Source organism: Rhyacophila brunnea, unplaced genomic scaffold (assembly GCF_057557595.1).
Source record: "Rhyacophila brunnea isolate RB1 unplaced genomic scaffold, BYU_Rbru_1.0 scaffold_24, whole genome shotgun sequence".
In the NCBI taxonomy this organism is placed as follows: Eukaryota; Metazoa; Arthropoda; class Insecta; order Trichoptera; family Rhyacophilidae; genus Rhyacophila; species Rhyacophila brunnea.
This window is the reverse complement of record NW_028232904.1, coordinates 28,383,665-28,401,123: the sequence shown is the minus strand read 5'-3', so window position 1 is coordinate 28,401,123 and position 17,459 is coordinate 28,383,665. Positions and strand designations below refer to the sequence as shown.

Genomic DNA, 17,459 nt, shown 5'->3' with positions numbered 1-17,459 from the left:
ACATGAATAATTAATCTGTCCTATCACTACATAGGTATAGGTTACTCATTAATAAACTAACAATCTACCTATATTTATTATTATAATCGAGGGGCTCAGGATTGAAGGGATGCAAGTGACATATACACACTTGTTATTTGGCAATTACCACACATACAAATTGTTTTAGGACACGTGTTTTGCTCACGTTTTATATAATACATACCTACATACAAAATTGATCTAAGACCCGTTTCAGACGGGACACCGGTGTAGCGCTCGTGTATAATATAGGAGACTTTTGTATTCTAATAAAGGGGCATTTGTATTACGTTTATGAACGCCTCAGAGCTAATGAGTCAACACATAATTTCGCGTTATAAATTAGAACATAAAACTGGCTGCGATAATAAAAACAAGCGTATCAGCGGCTTGAGAATGTAGCGGCCGACGGAAAAGTGTACCGGACACGCGTTGACTCATTAGCTCTGGGGCGTTCATAAACATAATACAAAGGCCCATAAACATAATACCAATACAGTAAAATTTGAAGCAGGGTTTTGAATGTGTGAGTGTCCTACGAAAATGAACCACGCATTATAGACGTGCAATAGTGTGTGTAATACTAAACACTAATATTAAATGAGCGACAATGCATAAACCGAGAACAATTGTCAGTATTCGACGTATGACGTATTCTTGACACGTGTTTGATTATATCCCGTATTCTCCCTTACTCGAGATCGATAGCCTGCTTCTCCTTACCCGTTAGGTATTTCAGTTCCCATTATTTCTGAGTTCCCTGGTATTTATATTAGGTTGAGAAGTTTTTTGTTTTTACTTTCAAGAGAGAGCGAGATAAGATTAACGATGATTTTCTAAAAAAAAATAATCGAAAATATCTATTATTTCGGTCGTAGGTATATGTTGTTTTTATGAAATTAATATATTTTTGCGAAAATAATTAAAAATAAATCGCCCGATCCACGCTAATGACCACTTGCTCAACCTAGTAGGTCAACGTGTCCGAAAACTTGTACGAATGCAGTTCGCCGTATCACACTTTTACCGTGCAATGTTATATCGGAAATGTATGGCGGAATATTAAAGACCATCCAACCTCTTTGTGTCGTAGGTATAGTAGGTACTGACATAAAATTCATGTCTAAATAAAACACAGTTTTTGTCGGTTTACACTTTACAGGAAGCCAGCAGCAAACATTTTTTTTAAATATCCGATATACTGGATTATTTGTTAGGTTGGGTTATGTTTTCATTCTTGAATGAATTGATGTTCATATTGAATTTAATAAAATCGGAGACCGTATAGTATACGGTCATCTATTTCCGATAATAGTTCACGGCGAACTGTGCCACCGTGAAATAATGTTTTACGTATAATTTACACGTAACCTAGGTCAATACTGGTCTAAACACACAAGTAAATGCTGAATCTCTTATCTATCTACGTTACATATTTATATATTTGAAATAGATGTATTTAAATATGCAACATAAAGTTTGTAAGTGACTGCACTTTCATATTGAGATATTGGATTTGAGGGAGTGTCTTGGGATAAAATAGTGAACATAGAGCTATTTCTTAGAAAACAAGTGTATTAAATTTAATGTTTAGTTTTAATTACGTCTACCCTTATTCAAGGGGGTTGAAAATGGGACGAGTAAGAGATAACATCACAGATACCAACGCGCTCTGTTCAAATATAGACATAACTGCTCCGTGTTTAATATTGAGATTAAACCATCGATAGTCAACACTTATAAAACGAATACTTCTTACTCTTGTGTATCTTTATCTACGACAGTGTTTCACAAACTGTAGCATTTTTACCCATGGTAGTACGTGATATGTTTGGAGTTGGGAAGAGTTTTCATTTTATACAAAAGAATAATTCACAAGATTTAAGGCTATGGTCTAAAAAGATCGTGGCTAGGCGATACGCGGATTGTGCAAATCACGCGTGCCGAACGATATATAATTTGTCATATAAATCCAACATGCGTCCATTTAATATTCTGTTTATCGTTCTATTAGTAACAATAATAATATATTCATTGACATGTTTTCTTTTTCAAGTAAATGGGTAACTTTTTTAGTCATCTTTACACGATTTAAGAATAAATACCCCCGTCGCCATCACGAAACAAATTGACGTGTTCACAGCTCCGATTGCCAGCGAGTCCAAAATTTCGTCGCACCTATAGTTGAAAATTATTTGCCGTTTCACTGAAGTACCGTCTTAAGAATGTACCATTCCAATTATTGAACATACTTTCATAATTTTGAAAAACACTATGAGAAAATATATTATAACCAATAGAAAAAATCTTTTTGAAAAAAGTAAGACACCCAGCAGGAATTGAACCTGCATCTCGTGGGTTTTCGCCCCGTGCGCATTGTCCACTATGCTACAAGGTGACATACTAATTACGACAAATTTTAACTTTAGGGCTTTATGAATTAAAAAAAATAAACTAATAATATGTGTAATAATATGTATTCTTAATCCAACGAAAACAAATAAGTACTTATCAATGAAAAAGTGTGCACAATTTCGTCGTATCGCCCCAAGTATAACAACACTATTATGTTTTGGTTTAGGCAGGGTTTTATTGATTTTTTTAAATTAACCAACACCATCTGTAAATTGTAGTCTTATTCCAATGAAAAAAATACGTACGACTGACAAAGTTAAGTGTGCATTATTTATGGCGAATCGTAACAGCCTACCTCTACCCTTCGCCAATGCCTAAACGTAATACGTTTTGGGTTTTGGTTTAGGCAGGGTTTAATTGAATTTTAAAGACTAACCAACACCATCTGTAAATTGTAGTCTTATTCCAATGAAAACAAATACGTATAACTAACAAAGTTTAATGTGTACTATTTATGGCAGATTTTAACAGCCTACCTCCACCATTCACTACTGCGTTTAGGTATGCTATGGGCGATCCGACAAAAATTGTGCACACTTTTCCAGCCATACTTATTTGTTTTCGTCGAATTAAGAATACAATCTATTATCACAGATGGTATTACTTAGTTTTTTTTTTAAATTCATTAAGCCCTGCCAACCAAACCATAATCGATAACAATTAATATTCTTATATCTATAAATATATAAAATTACGTATGGTTTAATAACATAATTTAAGATATTTTATAGATAAACGAATATTATTAGACTATTATCTACTATGGCTTGAATTAAGCCGTATCCGAAAATTTGAACGTAAACAGTTCACCGCAGACATTTATTTGGGCGCCGCAGTACGTGAAACATGAGTTCGTGTAACATTTAATCAAATGACGAGTTCTTTGTTGAATATAATGTTTGAGGCTTTCACGGTTGTTTTTTATCGTAGTATATTCTTGGGTTTTCACCGTGTCTCCTTCTTCCTTCTTTACTCGACGTTTCGGGCTCGTTGCAGAGGCCATTATCAAGAGATATGTTTTATGATGAAATGTAGTGTATGTATGTGAATGTAAACGTTGCTCTAAGAATGTCAAAATGAATCCGATTATCTAAGAGCAAACGTTGCTCAGAGTAATCTATCAATCATTACGACCGGGGATACTGGCTCGAATATTAGATTTTGCTGATAGTGCCGGAAGCCATGACGTTTTTAACCGTAATCCATCATCCCTATTGATATTTTCAGGGTTTCTGTGGATTTCAATGGCCTCCTTTACCAATCGTGCGAAATATCCTTTATTCCGACCCAATATCTTGGTCTCAAAGTCAAATTTGTGCCCTGTATCCATCGAGTGCTCGGCAATTGCCGACATCGTGTAATGTTTAAGTCGGTATGCTCTCTCGTGTTCACTCACACGCTTCTTTATCGTTTTAGAAGTCTGGCCTAAATATTTTTTGGGCATCCACGACATATTAGCTGGTATACACCTGCCGAGTCCAAAGGTTGTGAGTCCTTTACTGGTCTTAACATATTTCGGACCTTTGTCGACGTTGAGAATATTGTTTCAATATTATGTTTCCGAAGTATCCTGGAGATAGTATCGGTGGTGTTTTTGATATAAGGTAGATAGGCCCGGCCTTTGAACTGTATATCTTCCTCCTGACTGACCGGGTTAAGGTTGATTTTGCTTCTGGTGGCTTTTTGGATCATATTGTGAGAATATCCGTTTGCTTGAAGAGCCTTTGATACTTGAGATATTACAAACGTCGAGTAAAGAAGGAAGAAGGAGACACGGTGAAAACCCAAGAATAAACTATTCTTTGTTGAAAATTTCACCGTGGAGTATATTTGTACGTATGCTACAATATGTGGCGAATTTTATGAGATGTCTTTACTAGGTTAGGTTAGGTTAGGTTAGGGTTAATCTAATTGGAACAGTACTATTTGCAAACTATCGCCGCATTTTGTAAGATATGTACAAATGTATTCCACTGTGAAATGTTCAACGAAGAACTTGTCATTTGATAAAATGTTATACGAACTCATGTGTCACGTACTGCAGCGCACGAATAAGTGTCCCACGATGAACTGCATACGTACAACTTACATGTAACCGGATTATGCAGGGTTTCATTTAATTTTAAAAACTAACAAACACTGTCTACACATTGTAGTCTTTGTTCAATGAAAACAAATACATTTAACTGACAAAGTTTAGCGTGCACTATTTGTGTCGGATCTTAACAGCCGTCCTCTACTCTTCGCCACTGAATGCTACACATATCGACATGAAGAAACAACTGAAGCTCATGTACAAAAAATATGTTATGATTAATAATTAATAGTAGCTGTTGTCTTACCTTGTAACGTTACTGCTGTGGTGGCCAGGAGCCCATGTAGCGATCTGGCGTGGTGCCTCACCATCACTTCCAAGTCTCGTCTTCCAAGAACACGCAGAGACGATTCCATCTCACTGCTGCAACATCGCCCTCCGCATATCGACCCTGAAACAAGCAAGAGAGATATATTAGATAACCAATTACTGTAATCAAAGAAATTTCAAAAGGGCTAAAAATGGTAATAGTTTTCAACACAAATGGTACGCATTTTCAACATTTTTGACTATCTGAATGTTTTCAAAGATAATGTCCCATGTTGTGTGCTCTACCGCGTGTACCTACCCACCGCTCAGGCGCGCATATAAGGGCTTTCGGGTCCGGACCGTCCCCAGAAACGAACTTTTTTTATGTAAATGGCATATTTGAACCACAAGATCGTGACAAGGATGATTTGATTATCAAACAGCCTTCTCAATATGTTGTTCTCACTCCTCTCGGCATTCTATGATACGCAAGGCCTGTGGCCACTTGAAGACCCGTGACACTGATAAATTGGTGCAATTATCTGGGGCATCCAATGTTCAGTTTAATATACCGATGCGGCATGTCTAAAAGACAAGACAGCGCGGATGACATAAATGGACACTAACGATCCTAATAATTACGACTGCCCATGGGTATTCGATAGCCACGTGTGGATGTGACAGCTCGCAATAACACGTAGGTGGACACACTTAGTTACACCTGCAGGTCACGAGTTTATTAACAGACTAAAGTATTGAGTGTCTGGGTATGAGTAATGTATTTGGAAGAGTTTTAAGATGTTAAAATAGTTTTTTTTATTTTTGCCTTAGGATCGGCTAAATATAGCTTCTATTGTCTCACCGGTCTGCGATCCTAATAATTATGACTGGCCATGCGCATTCTATAACCACGTGTGTATGTGACAGCTCGCAATAGTTAGTTAATAACCCTTAGTTACGCCTGTAGGTCACGAGTTTATCGCCAGACTAAAGTGTGGAGTGTCTGGGTATGAATAATGTGTCTGGAAGAGTTTAAGATGTTAAAATAGTTTTTTTTTTTTTTTTGCTTTAGTGATCAGCTAAATATAGCTTCTATTGTCTCACCGGTCTGCGATCCTAATAATTATGACTGGCCATGCGCATTCTATAACCACGTGTGTATGTGACAGCTCGCAATAGTTAGTTAATAACCCTTAGTTACGCCTGTAGGTCACGAGTTTATCGCCAGACTAAAGTGTGGAGTGTCTGGGTATGAATAATGTGTCTGGAAGAGTTTAAGATGTTAAAATAGTTTTTTTTTTATTTTTGCTTTAGTGATCAGCTAAATAAAGCTTCTATTGTCTCACCGGTCTGCGATCCTAATAATTATGACTGGCCATGCGCATTCTATAACTACGTGTGGATGTGATGCTCGCAATAGCACGAGTTTATCGCCAGACTAAAAATGTGGAGTGTCTGGGTGTGAATAATATATCTGGAAAGTTTTTGCCTTAGTTGTCAGCAAAAACATATCTCCTAATTTCACCGGTCTGCAGGTGTAAAAAGGTTGAAAACCACTTGTTTAAAAAAAATACAGCGTGCAAAAGTGTTTGTGCAACAGTTGTTATTCTGTGATGAAGTTATACCACTCGTAACTATGTTTTCTAAGTGTCAGTAAAAATATGCTTGCGAAGAAAAACGAATAAAATTCTATTATAGGTACAACTGCTTACTTGCAAAATGTTCTTTACTCCCTTTATCTATAATAATGTCCCACTGAAGCGGATGAAACCGGTCCTAATATATTAATTAAAAGTGGAATAAGTACTATAAAAAAAATTGCGTTTTATTAAATAAAAACAACAATAAGAAATTCGAAATAAATTTTTAGTCACCGCGATGAATTCCAGTGTTAATCTTAAAATTAATGATTCAAAATGTGGTGAACGGTTCCGCTGAAAGTTGAAATAATTATAAAACAAAAAGCGAAACGCAAAACAATGGGAAATTAAAAGCAATTAGGTACAATACACCTGAACGATTCGAAGATTGTTACTTACCTGCCGAGGATTCCCTGATTTATGCGGTTCCTGGCTATAAATTACCTGCGTATTTCTTGCTGGCGGTGAATTTACAAAACGAACGCCATGCGGCTTATTTTTTGTCTTAAAATGAGAAATACCTCGTAAAATGAAAATTAGTTAAGGGCGGACATGCTCAGCGTTGGTCAAAATGGAGCTTTTATTGTATTTTCTAAGCATGATCCTGGACATTCCTTAAACGGTGTAGATAATCTATTTATATAATTAAGCCTTATTATCCTTTATGTCAATTTATGGCTACGGCCGTATGATGTAGCTTAACCACTGGGGAATGCCAAAAGAAATGGCGTATTTCAAAAAAACACTACCTTATTCTTTGGTCAATAATTATTATAAAGCAATCATTATTCGTAGGATGTTAATCACACTTGAATGGTCGAAGACAACGCTTATAATTAGTATCTTTAGAATTATCTTCAAATGTGTTAATCTTGCCCATTTTTTGAATAAAATGCCTAATTCTTGTCAAATTTGGGTTAACAGAGATTATCAATATAATTTTTTATCGTAAATATTTATCTATAATAATGTCGACATAAATTATACTAATGGTTATATAAATGCGTTTAAAAATTAATAAATGTAAAAAATCTTAATACCACCGCACATGTATGTACTGAAATATGACTATATTCTAAAACATTAGAGCGAGAGGTTTAAAATAATACTATTTTATGTAATAAAAATACTTTATGCAGTCATCAAATGTTTAAAATAAATATAAAGGATAATAAGGCTTCAAAAGTATATAAATAGATTATCTACAACGTTTAAGGAATGTCCAGGATCATGCTTTTAAAATGCAATAAAAGCTCCATTTTGACCTACACTGCATGTCCCCCCTTAAGGACTCGACCACATTTTGGTATTTTTTAGAAATAGCACTGGTACCTATACGTTTCCCCCGCCAGCGCATCTATGATATACACAAAACTGCTTTCGGCCGCTATCCGCAGCTATCGAGAGTAGTTTTTCATATTTTTGTATCGAAGTATTAGCACTTATTGTAAATATTACGCTTCATATGAAAGCAGCTGAAATGGTGGACTGCTTTGAGAAAAATATCCTGAGGCGGATATACGGACCCATGAATGATGGAGTGGAGAATTAGGTACAACACGGAACTATACCACTTATTCCAAGATTCAAAACTCTCCACCTTCATAAAACTCAAGAGGCTAAACTGGGCAAGCCATGTCCAGCGCATGCCTGAGTCACGGATACCGAAGAAGATCCTCGAAAGAAACCCAGGGGGGAAAAGGCCAGTGGGAAAGCCACGCACACGATGGGGTGATAGTGTTGCAAAGGATGCCAACCAGCTGCTAAAGGTCGGGAACTGGAAAGGACGTGCGGAGGACCGTTCCGGCTGGAGGACGGCGGTGGAGGAGGCCAGGGCTCGACTTGAGCTGTAGCGCCATCGAAGAAGAATAAGAAGTAACAATTACAATAAGTTAGTTGTAATTGTTACAATAAGTGCCATGTGTTAACAGCACATCTCTTGGGTGTGCTAAATTTTAGATCGAGATAGATAGTTTTGGCTGTTTAGACGGCTAACTTATTGGAAGAATTATAATACTTCGATACAAACATAGATGCGCTGGTGTCAAATTGGTACGACTATAAGTACTTTATAGTAAAGTTATAAACGACAAGAGTTGCTAAGGAATGCAAGACTTATTTGTAAATCATTCACCACATTCAAGAATATAGCACACATCTCTATTGAGCATATTTTCTAATTAAATAATTAATTGAACATGTTATGCACACCAGTGGCGAAGACTCCATACTAGGCGATTATTTAAAGCCTACATTCTTAAGAAATATATTTTTTAATTACATATTGACATATTTAAATAATCACTTACGTATAGGTATTCTATTTTTTTTGTATGGACTTTATGTCACGTGAAAATTGGCGCGACTTTGTGTTTACCCTATGCTCCGAGGCTAGAGCCTAATGGGGCGCAGTAACTAGTAAGTTCTATCGAGTCTTCGCTATCTTGTCGTAATCCATCTAGAGGCAGGATGGATTTTCAAGCTCAGTGCTGTAATGCTATTTCCAAAAAAGCTTTCAGATTGTCGACTTATGTATACCTATACAGATAACATTGTTTTTTACACCAGTGGTGTGCGGTATAAAGTAGTTGAAACCACAGTTAACCATCATCTGTTACCCAGTGAGGCACGCACATAAAATAATGGTTTGGGGAGGTCCATTTAAAATATAAATATATATATTTAAGGGCAGCGGAAGGGGACGGGGCCAACGAAATCTAACAGGCACTATTAACTTCCGCATTTACCCCACCTACTACTTAGTTCCTCATCGTTTCAATCGCGGAATAGTAGCGCACTTTTACAGGCACATTCCTCATACCCAGATACTCCACACTCGTACAAGGCGGTTGTTAGTAATTTTTGAACAATCACAAACACCCAGACTTGAGAAAAACACATAAATATTATGTGTCATCACCGGGAATCGAACCCAGAACTCTAGGGTGGAAGGCCAGCGCCTTACAAACTGCACCATGAGAGCCGCCTCCATACAGATATTAAAGCATATCGTCGCATCAATACTACAACTAGATAACACTGATTTGGTCATTGTTGGGAAAATGAAATATAAACTATACTTGATTAACATAAACCTAGGCTATAATTTATTATTTGAAATAAAAATGGGAAACTGGAAACAATTAAATTATGTGCAATTGTATGAAAAAATATTATAGATAGGTATATTATTTTATTTATTTAATGCATTTATGGTTTCAAAGTTATCAAATATTTTCAAACACAAAATAAAGATAGTTCGCGTTAACTTCTCACTTACCTAGTTTTATCATTTTGTAGAGAAATAAATGTAGAATCATATTCAATAGCTATCACAAACATCTATCTAGTTATAATATTTAGATGACGATATGTTTCATAAGTATTAAAGTTTGTCACGTAAACGAAACGCGCATTTAATATTTGAAGACAGTCGGCGCGCTTAGTGTTCTTTGAGATGTATGGCCAAAATTAATTAAGCGAACCCTACTTTTAACCCTTGACCAATGACGACTGGCTTATTATCAAACATCCCATTAAAATAGTTTTCCATCAATAAGACGCGTTTTGTGTTTCTTGCGATTAATGTTATAAAATAATAAACCGAATCCGGCTTCAAACGTTTGGTCCATGGCGACTTGCTATCATGTTTCTATTTTATTAATCTACATATTCAGTAATCTCCATCCACCATGTATGTGTACAGCTGCCTTCCACGACAATATAAACGTGTCGGAATGAATCGATTTTGAAAAGTCATTTAGAAGAAGTGGATAGTTACGTGATCTTTCCCTGGAAAGTGTGATAATATACTATGAAGTTTACCATTATAGTCTGGATCCGCTTCCTTGGCTCGAGGGTTGACGAGGGACCGCAGAGAAAGGAAGAGGGGTTGGCAGGTCGAGAGGGTAGCCGACCGGAAACCGCGTGGCACAGCCGAGGCTCACTTCCGCTAGTTCGGGCGAGCGGTGGCGCGATCTAGCGAGAGATAGCGGCAAACGCTCGACTACAGGAGTGGGGGATTAAAGGGGATGTTTGTCGAGTAGTTGCTCTTAGTGCGCGAAACCGGGTCTGACCGGAACGCGGCCCGCGGACCAAAAACATGTTTATTTAATTTTGTGAACGGGGAAAAAGGCAATATTAAAATATGTCACTGAAGTCGTACACATAAATATGGGTCATGCAGTAGCGAAGGGTGGGGGTAGGCTGTTAAGATCCGCCATAAATAGTGCACATTAAACTTTGTTAGTTATTCGTATTATACCGATGTATTTGGTATTTTTTCTAAATTATTTATAAACATGTCCTTGCTTTTCCGTACAAGGCGGTTGTTTTTAATTTTGAACAATCACAAACACCCGGGCTTGAGAAAAACACATAAATATTGTGTCCTCACCGGGAATCGAACCCAGAACTCTTAAGTAGAAGGCCAGCGCCTTGCGCACTGCACCATGAGAGTCGCCTATATATCGGTATTGAAAGTGGAAAGAAAATGTACCAATTAACATAAAAGGCTTAATTTAATTATTTATTAATTAGGGTTTTTTTGTAGGGTTACGCGATGTCTGGTATACCTCCGTAGCTTTTCATCGTCATTAGTGACCAGCAATGACAGAATATGCAATAACATATTAATATTAAATATATATATATATATATATTATATTATACACATATTGATAGATACTTATGTTTGATCTAATTATTTTACGAATACCAGTTTAATAGGAAATACCGGAATTCCGGTATTGGTATTTTCATTCGGTATTGCAATCCATAATTGGACCGATTATCAGATAAATGGTTTTTAGTTTTAATACTACAGTTCACACCTGGAAAATGTTGAATATCACTGAAATAGAAATTAGTTCGAAGGGAAAAGCGTCCTACGTTATTTAACGGAAGTTGTCCTTGAGCCATACATGCGAAACGGTTAGTGGTGATGTCTTAACGAAACCGGTGCTGATAACAAGCGAAGAATAAATCATTTTGACTCGTTCGTTTAACTATTTTAAAAGGTCGAATGAATTAGTTTGAATGGATTTTTTTGTAAACAAAAAATCACCGAAGCCGTCAATAGATAGGTAAGTACTATAAATATCTTATAGTGAATATTTTAATAATATGTACCTAAATACAAAATATTTATTATCTACAAGGGATATGTTATAATGGTTAAATTATTATAAATCATTTACAATTACAGAACAGATTAATAAGATATAAATACGAAAGCCAGTAGCCATGGATCAAGGTTTTGAAACTGCGTTCGGTGTATTATTCGATGATAGTCAGGTCATGGCCCCCACAAAGGGGGGGCTGACAGGGCTCTAGCCTGGGGGCCAGGCGAGACGAGTCGACCAGATAAGTGAGATAAACACAAATTTGCTCTAATAGTAAAAAAAAGTCTATGTTGCTTCAATAATATTAACGCTATACCTCAGTAGAGGCATGGTCTCAAAAGATCGTGGCTAGGCGATGAGCGGATTGTGCAAATGACGCGTGCCGAACGAAATATAATTTGTCATATAAATCCAACATGCGTCCATTTAATGTTCTGTTTATTATTCTATTAGTAACAATATTAATATTATATTCATTGACATGTTTTCTTTTTTAAGTAAATGGGTTATGTTTTTTAGTCATCTTTACACGATTAAGAATTAATACCCCGGTCGCCATCACGAAACAAATTGACGTGTTCCAAAATTTCGTCACGCCTATAGTTAAAAATTATTTGCCGTTTCACTGAAGTACCTACCGTCTTAATAATTTAAATAATTTGGTTTTACGATGCAATTTTTAAATGTGTGCCGATAGTCGACTACCCCATAATTCAAATGGATATTAAAACTACAAAAAATCGCTAATTAGCTAAGATGCGATCGGAAAGATCGGATTCATTTTGACATTCTTAGAGCAATGTTTACATTCACATACCTACACTATATTTTTATCATAAAACATATCATCTCTTGATAATGGCCCCTGCAACGAGCCCAAAACGTAGAGTAAAGAAGGAAGAAGGACACACGGTGGAAACCCAAAAATCTACTACGATAAAAAACAACCGTGAAAGCCTCAAAGATTAAATATGAAAGTGTCTATTCTTGCCAGAGGATATTTAATTTAAAATGTAATTTTTAATATTCGATATGAAGAATAAAAAATAATACAGGTGTGACATAAATCTCGCGGGACACGTCAAAAAGTCACGTGGGATATAATTGGCCCGAGAGACACACTTTGTTAACCCCTGATCTAAATGCTCCGTCTGGAGTAAAGAGAAGAAAGCTCCGCTAAAAACAACGGTTAAAACATTGGAAAAACTGCCGATAAGCAATTAAACATTTCAACTGGGGAAAATATATCAAACCATCCGATATTGACAAAAAAGGGTAGTTACTGGTTTGGTATCGTATCTATCGACCCTATGTATGTACACATTAAAATATTGTATATTATAATAATTTAATGAGATTATTGCACCTTCCACGGTGTACAGAACGCACACCGACCAGAAACTTAACGAAACATGTTTATGCGATCTAAAAATATATTTTTTGAACATTCGCCAAAAGAAATAAGAAAGTTTCTTTGACGCGGGCCATATGGAAATACAAAAAAAAACTTTTAGTAACGACGCAATGCAAAATAATTGAATTTTCTCTATTTTCCGAGGAACTTATTTCAACTTTATCAGACCCCAGTCAATTTGGCTGTATTATAAATGATCGAGGGGCTTGTATCTAATGCGTCAATTACAATGAGCTACTTTACGAGTTGTTTGTTGACGAATTCAAAAGCGGGCGATTCAGCTACTGCGATTGTGATGATGACACACAAAACTTTCCATTCGCTGAGAAGCCACAAGCCACTATTTTGACAAAACGTAGTTCGTTTTTTTACCGCGAGGTTGCTACTGCGCTTTACTGCGCAGACGCAGTAGGCCCACACGCCGGCGTGTACGCGTGTACAGTTGACAGGCTTTCAACTTTTCTCGGTAGATTGTTTACAATCTGCTTGTTAGCTTGTTCAATGATGACACTGGGCGACTTTACAGGCAGATTGTAAATTCGCTAACAACAGCTCGTAAAGTAGCTCAATGTAATTGACGCATAATTTGTATTACGGAGTAACGGAGTCGAATCATGGACCCTGAAGGCACGGGAGCGGAAAGCGATCGATGCCTTTGAGATGTGGTGTTGGCGCCGAATGCTTCGTATTTCTTGGACGGAGCACAGGACGAACCAGTCAATCATTCAGAGACTGCAGATAAAGGAACGGCTCTCGACAGTATGTCTAAGACGCATTCTGCAGTTTTTTGGACGTATTGTCCGGCGCGGACCAGACAACCTGGAGAGACTGGTGGTTTTGGGTGACCTGTAGTGAAGGCAAAGCAGAGGAAGAGCGCTTGAGCGCTGCAGTGACCAAATGAATGAATGGCACCATTAATTCTGCCCTGAGAGAAGCGGAGAATTGAGAAGGATAGAAAGTCTTGGTCGCTCAAAGGATGGCAAAATTAAAAAGTGGTCACGAACTTCAGCCATGAGTGTCCGACCAAGAAGAGATTATTCTATAATGTAGTACGTACCTAGTCGGTAGTATTTTAAAGATCATGACCGGTTTTATCAGCTTCAAATGGACATTGTCAACTGACAAATGCGGACGAAACCGATATTAATTAATATAATAATGTGGAATTAATACTAAATATCGTTGTGATTTCTTTTAATTAATACAATGTAATTCCAACAAGAATTGACAGTTGACATCAATAAAGACACTTAAGTGCTTTAAAATTAATACTTTTTATAATTCAAAACATTTTTTTTGATGATAATTTAGGTAGGAAATACCTTTAGTTATCTTTTAGCTATTCTGAATTTCAGCTTCCGGTAATTTTCGTGTAAAAAATAATGATTTCCTAAATGGAAATAGAAGGCGTTGAGTCTTAATTGGATGAGCTGGAAGAAGGCAGTTTTGAAAATTTTGACATAAATTAAAAATAAGACAAAAGATCCAGAAACTTAAGTAGAATAAAGAGGTGCATGTTGAGCATCACGCGTAAGCATGAGGGCGGAATATTTGTAAGTGATCAAACAAGGGTTATGCGAAGTGATAACGTTTGCTAAATATCTAAAATGGAAGTGAGCAGAACAAATAACTCGACGAAGAGACAATCATCAAACTCATCGAGTAGTACTGAAGATGTATAAAAAGTTTGAAATATAGACCTATGAAAAAATCTGCAAATATTAGGGACCTCGGAAATAATGGGAACGGAAATACATAATCGGTGTTGAGAAGCAAGCAACCGATCCCGAGTGTAGAAGAATACGGGATAAACTTAAACACGTGTTAATAATATGTCATACGTCGAATACTGACAACTGCCCTCGGTTTATGCGCTGACGCTCATTTAATATTGGTGTATTGAAGGTTGTAACACACACTATTGCACGTCTATAATGCAAGGTACATGGTCGTAGGACACACACATTCAAAACCCTGCGTCACAGTGTACTGTATTGGGATTTAGCCTATCGGAATTATCTTTATTAATCTGCTCTGTGGCAAATAAACACCGTGGTGTAATCAATGACGTTATTAATGAACAACGCACTCAATACAGTAGCTAGCAAGTAAATTCGCGCATAGCGACATTCGCACATGTATAGGTAGACGTCACGCAATTTCCATTATGCGATATCACGCATCGGGAATTTATAGCATTATCACCTTTACTGTAATGGCGTTAGAACAGTGTTTCTAGTCGTAATGTTCATTTGAGCGGACCCGTTCGAACCGAACCATTCGGCAGACCCGACAAAAAGCATAGGGAATTTACAGCAATATCACCTTTATTGTAATGGCGTTAGAACAGATTATGCCATTCGGCAGACCCGACAAAAAAGTGAGTGTCATTTTTTTCCCAGATGCTTCGTCCATATTAATGCAGTGACGTCCCGTAGGGGTAGGCAGATTGAGCGTCGCTTGGGGGCGGCAGTTACTCGAAGGGCGGCAAATCGAGGAGAATCATTTGGAATATATAGAAATAGCTACCCAAACATAGTAATAGCGAAATATCTTTCCATAACAAAATTCAGCTCACTGGTTTTGTCGGGTTCGCGATATCTGGTTTACTTCCGTTGCTCTTCGACGTCCTTGGTGACCAGAAACGACACGTGCAGATTTACGAATAATTAGTCTGATATTTTGTTAGTAATGCATCCATGTAACATATTGGGCTCATGAAAGAATGATAAAAAATTAAGCGGCATTCTGGCGCTGCCTAGGGGCGGCACTTTATCTAGGGACGTCACTGTATTAATGTCATTGGGTGTAATACATATGACCGAGAGGAGTGGAATCAGCGTGGAGAGGCTTTTATTCAGCAGTGGATTGATTCATCTTGATGGTATTACGTCAGAAGTTAATAATGAAAATTCGCAATACGTCAAGTCAATTCAAAACATTGAAATTGACGCGCGTATAAACTTGTGGCATAGGCATTATCATAATGTAATACGAGGTTTTTCCTATGGGAGTCATAGCATATTTTCCATCTGCTGAGTTTTTGAAAAGCGTATAACTCGTAGGAGAAAAGTACACGCAAAAGAGAAATGTATTTAAGCATTTTACTTATGTTTTTTTGTTTTTATTTTTTTCACAACAGGTTTAGAAACATGTAAAGGACCTGGACCAGGATACATTTTAACAAATGACTTTTAATACTCACTGAAGCGCTTTCTAAATTGAGCTACTATTGGCGATCGGCTTATGTATTTTAAATCAAAATAGGTATCACTTTAATAATTACTAACCGACGCCACGGATCAGTAAAGCCATTAGTTTTAAAAAAAATAATTAAGTATGACTATTTTAGGATTGTGGTTAATGTGGGTGGGCGCGATACCCAAGAGATGCAGGCTCGATTCCTGCGGGGTGCTTACTTTTTTCAAAAAGATTTTATCTATTGGTTATCATCATCATTAGCCTGAATCTATCCCCTGCTGGATGAAGGCCTCTTCAAGCTGCTTCCACTTTTCTCGGTCCTGTGCATTGCGTTACCACGTACTTCCGCAGAACTATATCATTTCATCGATCCAGCGGGCTCTAGGTCTACCTTACGGACGTTTTGTACTTCTTGGATACCACTGGATGACTAGATTTGTCCAACGATTGTCTCTTCTTTGAGCTATGTGTCCAGCCCATCTCCGTTTAAGGCTTTTAATAAACTTTTTATTAAAAGTCTATCGGTTATACTTAATATATTTTCTCAGAAGTGTTTTCAAAATTATCTATGTTCTATAAATATTAATTAGTAATTTTATGTAAATTTTATAAAAATGATGGTCATTTTTAAAAATCGGAGATGCCATGAACCGGTAAGGCGCTCCGGTCCATTTCGAGCCCATTTTCAGACACGGAACAATATGTAGAGTTGACTTCACAAACCATCGCTTCCTGGTGTTGCAATTATGCAATATCAATTGAATAAATTAATAATAATTATTAAATCGGTGTATCCGTTTATATTTTAGCGTTGGCAATAGTGAGCGGCCGCCATTCAGCCGTCGCTTCCGTCGGCCATTTTGTTTTTATTGAAATCTTCTTTACTGGCAAGACCTTTGAATTAATTACAAAAGTAAAAACATCATTAATCAAGATCACTGCTCGCTGGAGATTAGATTAAAGAAAGGAAATGGTACGGACATAGGTTATCTTTGTTTAGCATCTCGCGTTTTGTTCGGCCACATAGTTATTTATAATTTCACAAATGCCCACTGACAGGCGAAATAATATGCTTACGCAATAAATTATATAAATAATCGATGTAAAATTAAGATATCTTGACAAATTTGAATCCAGAGAATTGGATTTCCTGAGCATGGTGGTTTTGTTGCGAAGCTCTCAAAAACTTCTCATATATACACATGAATGCGGTGAATTCATCCCATAAGACAGCGATTTCCAAACTGGGAGGCGCGGAGTGTTGCAAAGGGAGGCGCGAAAAATTTAACAGTTTGCACACA

The 17,459-nt window shown here is 36.9% G+C and overlaps 1 protein-coding gene across 1 annotated transcript in view; it reads right to left on the bottom strand.

Moving 5' to 3' along the window:
• The window catches only part of dally (division abnormally delayed protein), a 468,368-nt gene that overhangs the window by 80,117 nt on the left and 370,792 nt on the right, over positions 1 to 17,459 (bottom strand). Inside the window, exon 2 of the mRNA XM_085950910.1 lies at positions 4,779 to 4,922. Within this exon, the coding sequence (XP_085807036.1) occupies positions 4,779 to 4,922 (144 nt within the window). The remainder of the gene's footprint in view (positions 1 to 4,778; positions 4,923 to 17,459) is intronic.